Below are 16173 nucleotides of genomic sequence, written 5' to 3' on the forward strand. Positions count from 1 at the left end.
ATGTTGAGTAAACATGTGCGAACGCGTAACGTTAAATATTAATTGCTTTCCTAATTAGAATATTTTTGCGCACGACTAGTGGCTACAAATATATAAATATTTATTGACGCAACATTGCTCGAATACCATTGCATCTGTTGCAATAGTATTCGATTGCGTCAATGCAGTGTTATATGACCGCTATTGATTGGTACTATAAATCTTGATCAACGGTTGTAAAATCTATTTTCGTTGGAAACATAAAACACACGTGTAGGTAGAATTATATATACATACATTAATATAGTACATTAAAATATGGTATCGAATGTCGGATGTTCATATGCCGCTATTTTTTTTTATTAAATTTAAATGAAATAATCACTTATAATTCTTTGAATTCTGATGTGACATATGGATTTTAAACAACATTTGATTTTATGATTGTTTCTTTATTTTATATGGAAATTTAATCTTATAGTTGTTTTATATTATATATAGATATAATAATAATAAAATAATGTATGAAAATAATATGTTTGTAACAACGCAATCTAAATTTTAAAAGAATTCAACGGATTAGTGTTATGCAGTCAATTTCAGGAACTCAATCATCTTATCTTCTTTATTTTTACGTTGCTTTTTTTGTTTTTTTCTAAACCGGCCTCTTCATAAAATAGAAGATGCTCCTTCTCCTCTCGTCCCTTCAATTTTTCGGCAGCAAAATTTTCTCTTTGAAGATAAATCTGTTTGCGCCCGCGTGCCATATGTCGATCTTGAAAAGTGTTTCCCGATTTCTTGCGCGCGCGCGTGCAACAGATGGCTGGGGTGGGTCGGTTCTTCCTTCTTCTGAAGAATTTGAAAATCCTATGAGAGCAATTTTACGTTTTCTAACAGATATTCCCTGTATAAAATATCTGTAACATAATATAATAATTTCATTGAGAAAATTCTAAATCGAATAATTAAAAAATGCTTTAAATACATAACTTTAAAAAACTTTTCAAAATTTTTACGCGAATTTAATGAAAAGATTAATTTTGTTTTTTTAATAGATATTCTATACGCATGTTATAAATCTTCATATATGTAAACTTCTATATATGCTTTAATGAGCTCAGAAGAGATAGAAATGACGCGATGCATCGCGAGAAGAATGCGTATGGGAAAAAACGATCTTCTATTATAAATCATAAGGATGATTATGTTAAAATCTGCTAAGGCCGGCTCTCATTAGTTCGCGAAATAACGTTCAGTTTCTCCTTTTGCCTCTTGTCTTTCTCAAGGTTATCTAGTCAGGGAACGAGATGAACGGCGTAGAAAACAATTTAGACGCCCCATTTGAGACACGGGTCGCACCTTAATTAGTCCCACCGTAGCTGATTACTGATCGACAATTTGGGAATTACGATGCGGTGATTTTTCAACCGGCTGACCACGGTATGCAAGTCTCTTTCAAAAACGATAAATTTACACCGATAAGATATCAATACATGAAAACATACTTTTCTTTATTTTCTGCTCATTAGATATTGTTATATTTTTCTTACGTGTCAATAAAGTATTGAAATAAACATATTAATTTTAAGAACTTGTTTGTTCTTATTTTGCTTCTTATCATACTTTTTTTAAGAAAAAATGAATAAAATGAATAAAAATTAAGAGAAATTTTTTTATTAATATCGTCATCTAATTGTTCTGAAAGGTTTATTCTTGTAAGAATTATGGCAGTTATTCTAGAACACAATAAAGATTATCAGAGTATTATTGATACTAATAATAATCACATGGATAATTAGCGAAAATGCAGTATGAATCTGAAAAAATGATCGCTTTTCAATCCGACAAAATTAAACCGAGAAGTATCTGATTTATTCATGCGGAAACAAGAAAAGAAAAAAAATCCATTCAATTTTGGCAAATATCATCCCCCTTTTTTCTGCCTTCTTTCTTTTTTCCTCTTAAGCTAATCCTCCAAAGAAACTGTTAAATCTATTACGGCTGTAAAGCTCGATCACGATCACGTTCTGTGAAGAGGGTCGAGGATCGAGTCTCGGGCGACGAGTTGCATCTCAGGAAGGAAGGGACAGGAGGATGGCAGGGGGAGCGATAGAGAAGTGTGTTTTATAGTTTCGGTGGGCATCAGGTCGCAGGTAGGCAGTGAGCGGTCCTCTGAAATCACCCGAAAAATGAGGGAGCATATGGTACCCCGTAACATTTCTTGTTCAATTTTTTTTCTTTGCTCGAACGCGAGATGTAATCGTCTGTCCTGTCGTAGAGAGTGGACGTAGAAGAATGATGGTGTAAAAGGGATGAAAACCACGAAGAGCGGCTTGTCTTTGTAACCTAACAATTCTGTCCTGTTGTGTGTTTCGTCGCCAATGATATCCCCCACGATCGACGTTTATTTTTTAGCTTCAAATCCTTTACGTATACATTCAATGAGGATTAAAATATTTGTAGTAAAAGCGAATAACTTTACGTGTACATTTAAGTCTGTGCATTATTAAGTTTGCTAAACCACATTTTTATTTTTTATGCTATAAAAAATTGAAAAAAAATTGAATTTAATTTTAACATTTTCGGAAATAAGTTTTATATTTATATTAAAAAATTTTATTTTAATCTTATACTAATAAAAAGTCTTAAGATAAAAGATCCTCAATTACATGCATACGAGTTACATACGTTTACTCGTACGTTTAGTATACATTGTCACATTTTCTAACAAACATTATTCATAAGGAACTACATTTAAAAATAGAATTTAGATTCTATATGTCCTGCTACATTAACATTTTGTAATATTTTTACATAATGCTTTGCTAAACATGTGTTCTAAAAATTAAATTAAAGCGCGTACAATAATGATTAAAAAAATAAACATTGAAAAATAAAGAATAGTAAAAACATAAAAAGTGCATAATGAATGATTACAAGAATCATTGTCAATGTGCAATAATAATTAAAAACATGAAAAATAGACAGTGAAAGGCAAAAGATAGAAATTGATAACACGTCACAAAGTTACGAGAACGCCTACTAAAAAATCGAAATTTTCGAAGTCAGTCTTAAATCATTTTTTTTAATATCGTTTTAAGTAATAAAACTTGTAACTTTAAGTTGAGCTGCAACGTTTTCTTTCTCTTTTATCGTTACAAATCTTGTTCTGTTTAGCACCTTATAGCATAAATTAATATTTTTGGACTCTCTTTGGAATCGAAAGATATATGTCGCACTTTCAAGCATATTGCATAAGTCATAATTTATATGATATTTCTAGAGAAATATCTGTGATATAGAGGAGATTTAAAAAAACCGAAGGATGAAGTATCTCGACACCAATATATATCCTCCACGCAATCTTATTTCACTCACATCGATCAATGTATTTCCCGTTTAAGATGTCAGGCGTCCCTCACACGATTCAGGAAATACGAATTCGTCACTGTGTGATGATAGTTTCTTCACAAAATAATTGATAATACTCCAATGAGTCGTCAATTCGAAATTTCACACTGTAGCTGAAAACTGCTTATTGCTGTCGTTGTTCGGCGGGTCTACTGCCTGACCCGATATCCGCGCCACTCGATCTGTCGTATCCGTTTCTTGATTTTTCTCTAGGTCGACGTAATACACGTGTCTCGCGGCGTAGCAAAGTAGCAGCATCTCCACTAGCATTAACGCGTTGTACGTCACTGAAAACATCATGAAATAAAACTTTTATCTATCGCGTTTATTAGTCACGTCATGATTAAAACTTTATTTCTGATTAATTTATTATCAATTGAAATGTATATTTCTATATTTATATGTAGAGAGTATTGTATTATCTTAATTTATATTTAAATGTACATAAAAAATTAATTTGAAACAATTTGAAAATATATTTTTCAATTAAAACTGATATGCGTATTAATTAAAAATATTTAAAAAATATATAAGATATACATGTGACAAAGAAAAATAGTACAAAGGATTTTTTTTGTCACATAAAGTGATATCCCGCCTCACGGTTTGCTTCGGGAGCAGAGAAAATTAATTCACGACACGTGTGTGTAACGGATGAATTTTTATGACGCTCGCGGATGCTGCGTGACATCTCTTTCTTCTGTGAAACGAGTTTCTTTGTTACATTCGGTTGTGGGTCGAGGTTGGAATGAAAAGGAGAAACGTATTCTAAATTCGGATGAACAATCTTATCATGTTGTCTGAAGACGAACCGTGAAATTATCCGTACGGTTGCTTTTTTATCAGTCCTTGTCGGAATATGACACCACACTAAATTAAATGATAAACGCGGTGTACAAAATATAATCAGTGCAGATAAGCAACAATTTATTTATCCTCGGAAGAATATGAAATTATTTATATTTTAATTGTCTCTGTTACGCAGAGCAATATAAAACATTAAAATATTAAAATGACAGCATATATGTTACCATTAGCATAAATTGCTGGGTTGAGGGGAGGATTGCACGGAAACAAGCCTGTGGCAGGTAGACCTTTGATGATACCCAACTGTAGTTTGGAGAATAGTAGCACTAATTGTGACACCAAGGTCTTATAATGCAATTTAGCCTCTGAAATAAAAAAAATATCAATTAAAAGTTTTTATCTTTTTAATGTCACAGTTTAGGAAAATCAGGTTTTCGGTGATAAATGTGTGCTAGATCCGATTTTGAAAATTTTTTTTCTAACGCACAAATTGTAATTAATAAGTAAGTTTCTTAAACTCGGTATGACTTATTTGACTTATTGTGTAAATGACAAGATCCTTGAATAAATACACGTATTTATTACCTGGAGCTACTGCATGTAGAGTCTTTGTGGCAACAGTTAGACTGTAGATTCCCAAAAGTATGCTAATTACCATGATCGGCTGAAGGTATACGCTGTATTGTGTAGCAAGTATCGGCTCCTCAGCCGCCATAAAGAGGAATATGAGGTAGAGAAAACTCTGAAATATATATGAGCATTTAGATTCAAATTTTTAAGAGTTACGATATATCAGAATATTTAGTTAAAATATTTTAAATAAAATATATTATATATATATAAATTAAGATTATATATTAAAATTATTTTAAAAATATTAATACATAAATATTTTTAATATTTAATATTTATCATCAGAAATTTTATTCTTCAGAATGATCTGTTAATTTTAGCATAATGAGTATATTTTCCAGGTTTCTTATTTCTTCAACAAATAAATTATGTAAATATTTACATAGTATTAATTGAGAAATGTTTTAATTGAGTGGACTGCTCTGTATATCAGAAATTCTCTTCTCTTTAATTATGTGGAAGATACTTACGAGCAAAGGCTTAAAATTAATGTGTAACACGCATTTTATCTTAATAATAATTAACGCGATCGTGACTGTATTATACAAGATTTTTTTAGACATTTTAATTACACATTATATTTTCTGCATTATGAAAATTTAATTTAATGTAAGGTGATCAACAATATTAGTTCTTTTAAATTTTAATCAGCTTGAGAGCCAATTATAATCATTATTTAGTGTGAGAGGAGCGTTAATTGAAGCGTGAAAAGGAACGGAACAGGGAAAAGGAGGCGGGGAGAGATTTTTTACCTGGACGATAGGAAACTGTAAGGCCAGGATTCCTAGCCAAGACAAATTGGTGTCGGTCATTTGGAGGTTCGGAAAGGGCAGACAGGGCCAGCAGCAACAAGGCCCGACTCGTAGCATCAGTGCCGGCGTCTCGCTGATCTTTCGGCGACCGACGTCCAGCAAGAGCAGATACAGCCGATAAAGAGAGATTGTTAGAAAAATTTGAGTTACCGCCTCCGATAGTAGCTGGCCTCTGTCGAAAAATTGAGCGAACGTTATTTATGTGGTACTTAACGAGACACGTGTCAGTGTGATAGGAATTCGGAGATAATGGTGGAATTATAAATTGAAATCATTACGTAAACATGAGATTTGTACGATTATGTCTAAAATGAGCTTTAAGTGTATGAAATGAAAGACAGAAAGTCTTTCTGTACATGTGTTTTTATTTTACACTTAGCCGGCAGGTGAAACCGACAGATTTCTCCTGTTATTTCGATACCGTCAGATAGCTGCAATAGACCTTTGCTTTTTACCTTGGTATTGCAATAGCTGTAAGACTGCAAACACTCGCGATTGGATACACCGACAAAATCATGATTGCGTTTGTTTTGTAGAATTTCGAATCTTTTTGGGAAATAATATTGTGACAGGCATCTACTGCAAAGTATATTGTGAGGATTGAAAATATTGATCCAACACTTAGCAATCCGATTCCGAATGTATTTAAACCTGCAAAAAGAAAAGACGACTAATAATAAAAAAGACCAACAAACAACAATCATCATCTATTTTATATATGAGTATTTGACAATTTAATTCTGCTTTTTTGTTTAAATTTATTCTTAAAATAATCATTTTTTAGTCATTGTTTCTAATTTAAAACATAAAATACAGAAATACACTATAACAGTTAAAAATTATTATAGACATTCTTATAGTACAATTTATATAAATATTAAATATAATATTAATATGTTAAATATAGTAATACATATTTTTATTTAAATTTTTTAGAAGAATTTTTTAGAATTTTTTAGAATTTTTTAACAGAAACAAAATATCTTGTCAGTAATATGTATGGGAAACGTAAATCAAATTATTACGTAAATTTCCTGTAAGCTATTATCTCATTCTGTTGATATTTATTATTATATCTTATCACGCCACGAGTAATAATGATAAAAAACAAAAGGCAGATTTTAAATTTCTTCCAACGTAACAAGCTTATCGCAATCACTTCCGACAAAAATATCATTAATTGCTAATCTCTTTAAATAATGTTATCGCGTAAGTATTTTCTAAGAATTTTCTGTACGATTAATAACCAAGAAGTGGTACTCTAAAGACAATGAAAAGAAATTGATTAAAAATAGCTGAACGTCATTTTCATACAATGCTTTGTACAGGAATGAAAGATTATATATGTTGTATATTGTAAATTAAAAATTGAATCTAATTATTATTTATAAATATAGGATTATATAAATAAAGGATTATATTAACTTATATTACATGTTAAAATCGTAGTACCATGATGGAATCGTAAATCGCTTATCAAAAGTTAGCAGTTACTTTTTATCTTCTCGCTTAACAAACTTAACTAATTAAATAGAAACTATTGTTTGCCAATTATATAGTTATTTAACAAACATTGGCATAGTCTGCAAAAATTCTTTGTTTAATTTATTATCAATAGCTTATTTTTGTAAGAAATATACGAGGAATGCACTTGCTATAAAACTTGCCGGCTACGACGTGAGCAATACATTTTATGAAATGTGTGATGTCAGTATGGTGTGAAAATGCCAGATAAAAGAATCTGTAGATGTCTGTAATAATTTTTGTTTGTCATAATGTATTTTTATGTTATTCTATATATTTTACGCAATTGAAAAATGCGCTTTACATTTACGTTCCTTTGAATCTATAAACATTTGAGAAATTTGGTTATAATATAACCAAAATATGTAGAATAACATAAAAATACAAATATTATAACATTGGTTATAATATAACCAAATTTCTCAAATGTTTATAGATTCAAAGAAACGTAAATGTAAAGCGCATTTTTCAATTGCGTAAAATATGTAGAATAATATAAAAATACATGACAAATATATTATAGATGTACGAATTAATAAAGATTATTATTTGCATACGTTACGGCCTTCGAGTATATTTCCAAGATCTTCGAGCATGTTCAGTTCGCATGTATATCGCGCACATACATATAAGGTTCGGTATAATGCGAACTTGAGCGCAACTTTCACCAATGCACTTACGTTGCTCGATGCAAGCGCGCATAGTCTTACGTTCAATATAAAAAAGAATGATCATGCAGTATATTTTGTAATACTGTTATATTTTATCTGCAATCTCAAAAGAATTCGACGCATATTTTGCTAACTATTTACTTTTTGTCGTGATCTCAAGAAGTTTTTCTTTTAATAAAGATTATTTAATAATATTTTTATTATTCTCTTCAAAAAAATATTTTTGTAACGGTATTGTATAATTGTCTTTTTTTTTATTTTAGTTACATTTAGTTATATTTAGTTACTTTTTGTGCAATGCTCATATGAATATTTCTTATGCCAATCTTGCGCATTTTATTTGCAGCGGTATCAAAAGATAAAAATATCACAAATTTTAAATTTTTAGTTTAATGCACTGATATTTTTATTACGCGATTTTCGTTTGCATCAAACTTGGAACCCTTGCTAGACACGTAACTCACTTTCTACTATAGTTCTTCGTAACAGTATCCCGGGCAAGCTCGGGTCGAGCAATTTAATTCGTTGCTGAATTGCAATCGATAGTTTCGTGATAAAGGATTGGCGTTAAGTGGGTTAGTAATCAAGGTCATCGAGAAAATTGGGTCAACCAATAGCCGTTTGACAATAAAATTCATACACGTATCACACATTTCATAAAAGTATTAAAATGACAGTAAAGTCGTTCTTGCAAATTAATATTTTAATAATCACGAAATTTATTACTAAAAATTACTAGTAAAAATGATTGCTATGTTATAATTATTATTGAATTATTTTTGTAAGTAGAAAATCATTTTATTGCCCTATTTTGCGAATCTTATTTATTTCTTGCTTAATAATCTTATATTTTATACTTTTTCTTTCAAAAGAGAGTTTTAATTTTAATAACATCTAGACTTTCACTGAATCATTACGCGTCGATTTCTGGGTTTGTTTGTCAAGACTTACTTTCTACGAGCTGAATAGCGGAAGGTACATAGTCCAGGTCACAGGTAACTTCCGCTTGAAAATTAACGTAGTTTTTCACGTTGTTGTCCATGGTTGTGAATTTTCCCGTTAAATCTGACGACAGAAAATGTTCGTAAAGTTCACTACCGTCATACACAACACTCGGCTGTGTACTCTCGGCTTTGCCACTCGCGAGTTTGACAAATACGAAAGGTACGCTCCCGCGAGTAATCTTACGAACGAATTGGCGAGAGAGAGAGAGAGAGAGAGAGAAACGGTCGAGTGCAGTGAGAGTGAGTCCCCCCCACTTTTACCTTACCGGCGCTGAATCGCGATGTTGTAATGAATTATCACCTACAAAAAATATGAAGACAAGAGAGGGAATAATTGTGATGAGGGAGAGGTATAAACGGCATCTTTGTATTTCTTTTCCGCGAACTTTCTTTTATTCTAACCACAGATTTTGACACACTGAAGATTTTGCAAATTTTCTAGATTAATTTTGCGAATGACTATCTCAAGACTGAGAAGAATTTTTTTATGAACAAAAAATAGTAAAATACAAGTTAATTGGCAATTAATATTATTATACTCAACAAATATATTCTTTGTTATGTAGATTTCTTATACACTTTACTTAAAATTATCATTTTTTTACTATGTGTTTTTGTTTTGCATATCACAACCTTGATCTATGTTAGTATGCTAATGTGAGTTGATTTTATGCCGGTTTAACTGATAAATGTAAAACAGGCTTCCCAAATAACACATGAAACTTTAAAACGTCTGCGATAACGTTGTCGCAACTTAAACCGCAGCATTTTTGTCTAGCACAGCTACTGCCACAACGTCATTGTAATGTTTTGACAAAATTGTAGCAGCAAAAATAAGACATTTTTAGGCTTTAAAAACTATATCGTAGCCATTTGGCTGCACAATTGTTTTGCCGTAAAAAAGTTGGCGTAGCCACATTACAGCATTGGCAGTAAAATTACGTAAAAATATTGAAAAAAAAATTTCTTTTTAATTTTTACTTCAACTGGTATTGAACCTATGACATCCCGGAACATTCGCCTCACTAAACTTAGATCAAATTTAAAGATTAATTAATCATTACAAATTATTACAATTTATAAAGTATATTATAAGTATACAAGCGCGGACGTAAATTCATAAGAGACTGATTACAGAACTACACATAGATCTTTAAGTATTAATATTAAAGCCGTATAAATGAACGCATAGGTCCGCTTGACTATCGCTGATACATGCTAAATTTAATATAAAACTGATAGTCAAGTTACTCTGCTTTTGCTGTGACATACAAATTACAGCCAGATTACAGCTATTTTGGCTATATTTTAGCTTTTATCCATGCGTATGAGTGGTAACAATTTACGGTGTACGTGCATAATAAACTTCCCAAATTTTCTAAACTTTTGCAAGTCGGTCAATAGTCTTTTTTTCATTTTGAAAACTTGTCACCTATTCACTTTTTAATCCCAAAAGTAATAAAATGGCTGAGGTTTTGACTTTTCTTTATAGTTATCGTAATGCTTTTACAACTATTCATACAGCTAAAATAGCTGTGGTTAAATTTTGGCTTTTGTTATTGCTGTTACAGCGACTTTATATCAATTAATACAGCTGAAATAGCTGTAGCTGAATTTTGTCTTTTGTTATTGCTGTCACAGCGACTTCATACCAATTAATGCAGTTAAAATGGCTGCGGCTAATTTTGGTTTTTTTGATAGTTGCTACAGCAATTTTATAGCTATTAATACAGCTAAAATAGCTGTAGCTGGATTTTGGCTTTTATTATTGCTGTCACAGCGACTTCATACTAATTAATGCAGTTAAAATGGCTGCGGCTAGTTTTGGTTTTTCTGATAGCTGTCACAGCGACTTTACAGCTATTAATACAGTTAAAATAACTGTGGCTGCATTTTGACTTTTTTATTAGTTGTCACAGCGCTTTTGCAGTTAAAAGTTTAGCAAAATAACATTTGCTGTTAAATAGCTGTAATTAAGGCTAGCAGAACGTTGTACTAACTACATTTTTGCTGTCGCAGCAAATATAGCCAAACTGTGTTACTTGGGTTTGGTTACATAAAATGCATCTGGAATGCATTTTGGCCACCTTAAATATCGAAGCTCATGCTAATCGCTTACAATATTTAAGGTGGCTAATAACGGTCAATATTTGGTCAAGTATTTTTAGAATTCTGGAAAATCTATACTTAAATTTTTTGTATTTTTTATAAAATACAATAAACTAATTATAAGTTAGTTAAGATGTTAATTTTTATTGCTTTTAATTTGTAAATTATATGTAACAGACAAAATATATCGTCTTAATTTAATCGCGCTGCGTAGGAATGCACGTTAGCAAATAGTTAGATCTTGAGAAATATGCATATTTGCAAAGTTAAATATTTTTATACACCATCAAAAGCATAAATTAACAATTGTTTAACAACACACTTTTAATGTAAAGTGAGCAATTGTATAAGATTAAATTTGTTTGTCCGAGCGTTTGAGTATATTAATTATAGAACAAAATATTAATAAGACAAACTTTGACATTCACTGCAAATACATAACACTGACAATGCATGCAATGCGCGTCACAAAAATAGATGGAGTACATTTAAATAAAATTATTGTTAGAATACAATTGTTGGCAAGCTCTAGCTGGTACAAGTCGTCGTGTCATACATCGCTTGATTTTTTATCTTATTGCGAATACGTTATTAATGAAATTTTGTTTTGTTTGATAACTTAATTTTAGAAGAAAATTTGATCTTTCTACGCATTTCTATTTTATACTTAATAACTTTAATACATAAATTTATGGGATTAATTAATTGATTAATTAATTAATTTATTTTATGAAATTAACTACAAGTTTTCAAGATTTATATTTTTTAATTAAATTATCAATTGGAAATTTATTGACTTTATGTCACGATATTTTGTGACTTACTGTTAGTAATTCTTACTAGCCACTTTTACTGGTTAACGATATCTGCTTGTTTAACTCAATCTGAAAGAAAGTGTTGGTCGCTACGTATCTTCGAATGATACTTATTACCGACCGTGCTGTTCGAACCAATTTTTCAATTATAGATTCATAAACGTCGATGCATGTATAGAAACGAAATTGCATTGGAAAAGTTCTTAAATTATTTTTATTTTTCAGAGATCCAATTTATATTAGAATTTTTTTTATAATCTTGTACTTTCATATATGTATAGGCTTTTAAAAAATATTACAAATATTTTTCTTAAATAAAAATAAGATTTTTCTTAGCATAACGTAGATGTCTATTTTTTCTATACAATATATCAAAATTTTTTTTACCAGTACTTTTACCAGTATCATAAAAAATAAAAATTTACAGTTTAAAAAAATTAAAAATATTTTTCAGTATAAAGTTTGTGTATATATCTTTTTTAATATTAAATTGATAATTTTTTAATGCAATATAGAGAATTAATTGGGATTTTGAATATTTTAAGTAATTTTCTTGGAAAATTGAAAATAATTTTACATTTTAATGAAAAATATATTTGTAGAATATTTTACCATGGTATACTTACTCAATTTATTAAATATTTTATCGAACAAACTTTTAATATGTTTTTATTTAAAATTTAAATATTAATAAATAATAAATAAATAAAATAGCAAAGATGTAAAATTTATCGAGTCCTCGAACTTGCCCATACTTACCCAGTTTCCTCTGACAACTTACAGCATTATCTATAATATTACTTTGTAATATCGAATGGAAAACTTTTAACGTTTGATTTGAAAAATTTGCATTATATATGTATATATTTGCAATATGTTATTGCAATACACGGAAGCATGATAAATTTTGATACGTTGCTGCGCGAGATTCGAAGAAAAATTGAAAATCGGAGAAATGATTGATGACTGGCTCGATGTTATAATTTCGATTCGATATCTGAAGCGATATCTCAAGCGTTAATATTTTTTTTCTTATTTTTATTTTTCGTGAACTCAAACTGTTACCTATAGCTGAAATCAGCCGTGACGTATATTTAAATTGTATAGGAATTATTAGTTAAAATTTAATTATAAGATTTATAATGTAGTTTAATTAGAATTATTTATATAAGTATAAATTCTAAGATTAATATATCTCAATTTGAATGCTGATTTAAGTATAGTTTATTTTTTTATTTTTGCCGAGGAAGAAATTTGTCAGTCTAAATATTTAAGACATGAAAATAAGAATATTAATATCAATTTTCAGTCACAAAAATTGAATTCTTTAAATTCAATTAATTTGTTAGCCGCGTGTCGCTCCTCTTTTTGGGCTTTCCAATCGTCGTTCGACGGCGAAGACGAGACGGAATGCCGCCTTTAAAAACCAATATCGACGATGTCTCATCTCGCGCGTTCGGGGAGAAGCATGATAAATGGTTTTCCATAAGAAGGGAAAGCGGCAGATGCTACGGTTTAACTAGTTTTTCCAACGCGGTTTTTTTTTCAACCAGTCTAACCGTCGTGTTCCAATCAAACGGCGCGAGTGATATTACAACAGATATCAAAGAAGGGTACAAATCCGATCGGGTGATTGACTGAAATATCGGATAGACGAATATTTTGAAAGCTCGAGTTCGAAGAATCTCTTATTGAGACGGAGAACCTTCGGGGTTTGTATGACCTTGGAGTGTAGAAGGAGAGAAAGGGGGGAGGAGCGGAGGTGGTCGATTCTTTGTGCAGATTAAGCGCATGCATGCAAGACTGCTTCCTCTACTAGCGGTGCAGCTCGCGAGCATTTTAAAGGTTGAAGGGTTCGTTCGCAGAATTAACCTTGTTGATTCATATTAATATTGACATGCAGGTAAACTTTACTTTGGTATAGTAAAAACAATGATATATGTATTTATTTGTGATGTGATAATATTTCCCTCTTATGTACGTATTTATAACAGGGTATTTAAACAAAAATTTTTAGATCAAAATGTCGTGATGATTTTTAAATGACAAGATAAAATATATGTGTTGTATATTGTGAATGTATGATGTCAATGAATTTTTTATGAAAAGAAGAATGACAGATATTTTTTTTCATTATTAGATTTTTTTTTAAGATATACATAGAAGCTCTTGTGTGCATGAGGACTTTGTGAATTTATCTCGATCTCATATTACCAAAATAGTCACATAAAAACAAAAATACATGAATTATAGAGGCGAGAATATGGGATAGATGTAAGGAGAAACTCTACCGAATTCAAGTCACGTTTAATCTTTTGGGAATTATGCATTCTGTCACCTGGCTTTCTCTGGAATAGTAATATGCCTGCAAAATCGTTTGCTCCAATTGAGTGTCTAAAATATTCTTGAATACTAACACTGCGCATGCATACAATTCTTATTTATTTATATTTTTTGTTTATTCTTTTTTTACTTGTATTTATTTTATTATTATTTCTTGGTTATTTGTACTTTATTATTTACTCATATTTTTCGAAATTGATATTGCATCTTATTACATGATTCTTTAATTCAATTTTTTAACAATTTATTTTTATTAAGAAATAGAGACAAATATAACAGTCTCTCTCTTTTTCTCTCTCTCTCTCTCTCTCTCTCTCTCTCTATTTCTCAAAAAGGCAGTAAAATAAAAAATTTAATAAAAAGAATTAACAGACTTATTTTCTTTTCTTTATAAAAAAATTTTTTTTTCTTTAAATTTACTTTTTTTGAATACTTTATTTTTTAAATTTTTTATTTCGTAATATAACGTTTTTAAATATGTGAAATTTGTATTTTAATTCAATTTTACTACGAATATCTAATGAAAAAGTATTCATTACACTCCGCTACAAAGAAGTTATAATAGTTTAATGCTGGAATTTCATAGATTGCATATTACATCGAATATTACAAACTAATAAATAATTAAAGTTTTATTTAATTTTTTGCGTTTCTACATTAGATTAAATATAACAATCTCATTAAATATAACAATATCTCATATATTTTCTAATTTACCAAATAGTCGAAACAATGAATGACTCTAACTGATGAATCATCTATTTAAAATTTCCACGAATTTTCCAAATAACGCAGTTCGCATATAATACGTATCAAACAACGCTGTTAATGTTAAAACAAGGTATTTAATGACAACTTCTCCATTGTAATTAATTTGAACCGCGAATATCGCGCCAATATTTCGCATACGCGGAGATGTGACGAGACATTAAGTCGGTCATAGAGGTACGACCAGCCTTGACGTGCATAAAAGTGGCCTTTACACTGGCGATAAATATTGAAACCGTATTGATCTTGCTCGCGAATCAACCGCTCTCTGATGTCGTTGACAAAAGCGCGACACATCAACATTATTGTCAATAATGTTTTTCTTATATTATGACGTGAAATAATATATATTGATTTAAACAACATATTATTTAATATATTTTTATTTTTTTTATTAAGAAATAATATGATATTTTTAAAGATGATCATTGCTTGTTTAAATTTATCTGTTAAATTTATCTCAGAATTTTACTTTAAATATTATTTATACATTGCTGATTTCTTTTTATCAACAAATCGATTTTTATCATAAATCATGACATTAAATTCCATCGTAAACCGTGTGAAATCATCAGAAATTATCCGACACGCGCGTGACAAATTCCGTCCGTTAATGGTCGCCACGAGTTTAGTCGTTCGAGTTTGGCAGCTTCGGAATTTCGTCAGGGTGCGAGACAATGGTTCACTTTCGCAACCGTGCTGATAGCGTGCGAATTTGCAAATAAATTTTGTCGGCATCATTATCGATTTCCGCCCGGAGAATTGGGACAGTCTGGATGCAATGGTTAGAGCGGGTTTATATAGGACGGATAGCCCCATCTGCCGCAATGTAGCCACGAGTATTAAAGTTGTAAAATACTGTATATGCAGGATATTTCACTAAACGAATCTCGTTAAATTTACATTAGTGATAAACTTTTAACTATTTGTTTTTTGATTTCTCTATTTAAATTTTACATGAATTAACGTTTCGTTCAAACTATTGAGTAAAGACATTTCAAAAATTATAATTGTTTTTATTTTCTTTAAATTATATATTTATTATTTTTGTTTATTTATGTATTATTAATTAAAATGCTAATTTAAATGCTATTTCTTGTTTGAGGAATATTTTTATTAAATTTTTGATAAACAACTTTTTTAAATAAGATTTTTGTATTTGGCGAATTAGACTTAATTCGATCAATGTCGGCGTAAAATGGAAAGTTATTAAAGAACACGAATTTCTGAACACTTTTTAATGACTGACATATCAAGGTCTCGTCGCACTGATAAGCTTACAAAGAGGCGGCCGATA

The 16173-nt window shown here is 30.2% G+C and overlaps 1 protein-coding gene and 1 long non-coding RNA gene across 5 annotated transcripts in view; one reads left to right on the forward strand and one right to left on the reverse strand.

The window, feature by feature from the left end:
* The window catches only part of LOC136997950 (uncharacterized), a 112869-nt gene that overhangs the window by 8412 nt on the left and 88284 nt on the right, over nt 1-16173 (forward strand). The gene's annotated exons all lie outside the window — the stretch shown is intronic.
* LOC105667880 (organic solute transporter subunit alpha) lies at nt 411-11973 on the reverse strand. Of its 3 annotated transcripts, none has more exons than XR_010888489.1 (7): nt 8789-11973; nt 6098-6293; nt 5583-5814; nt 4783-4939; nt 4422-4562; nt 3358-3677; nt 411-846 (listed from the first exon to the last, which is right to left on the reverse strand). XR_010888489.1 is itself a non-coding variant. In XM_012359980.2 (6 exons), exons 1-6 carry the CDS (start codon nt 8877-8879, stop codon nt 3493-3495), a joined length of 1002 nt encoding a protein of 333 aa, XP_012215403.1. In that variant the 5' UTR covers nt 8880-11973; the 3' UTR covers nt 2650-3492. The 3 variants fall into 3 exon arrangements, 1 of the variants encoding a protein (XP_012215403.1); XR_010888490.1 differs by having other exon boundaries at nt 411-896; XM_012359980.2 differs by lacking the exon at nt 411-846 and having other exon boundaries at nt 2650-3677.

The sequence above is a fragment of the Linepithema humile genome, chromosome 2 (genome assembly GCF_040581485.1).
Source record: "Linepithema humile isolate Giens D197 chromosome 2, Lhum_UNIL_v1.0, whole genome shotgun sequence".
In the NCBI taxonomy this organism is placed as follows: Eukaryota; Metazoa; Arthropoda; class Insecta; order Hymenoptera; family Formicidae; genus Linepithema; species Linepithema humile.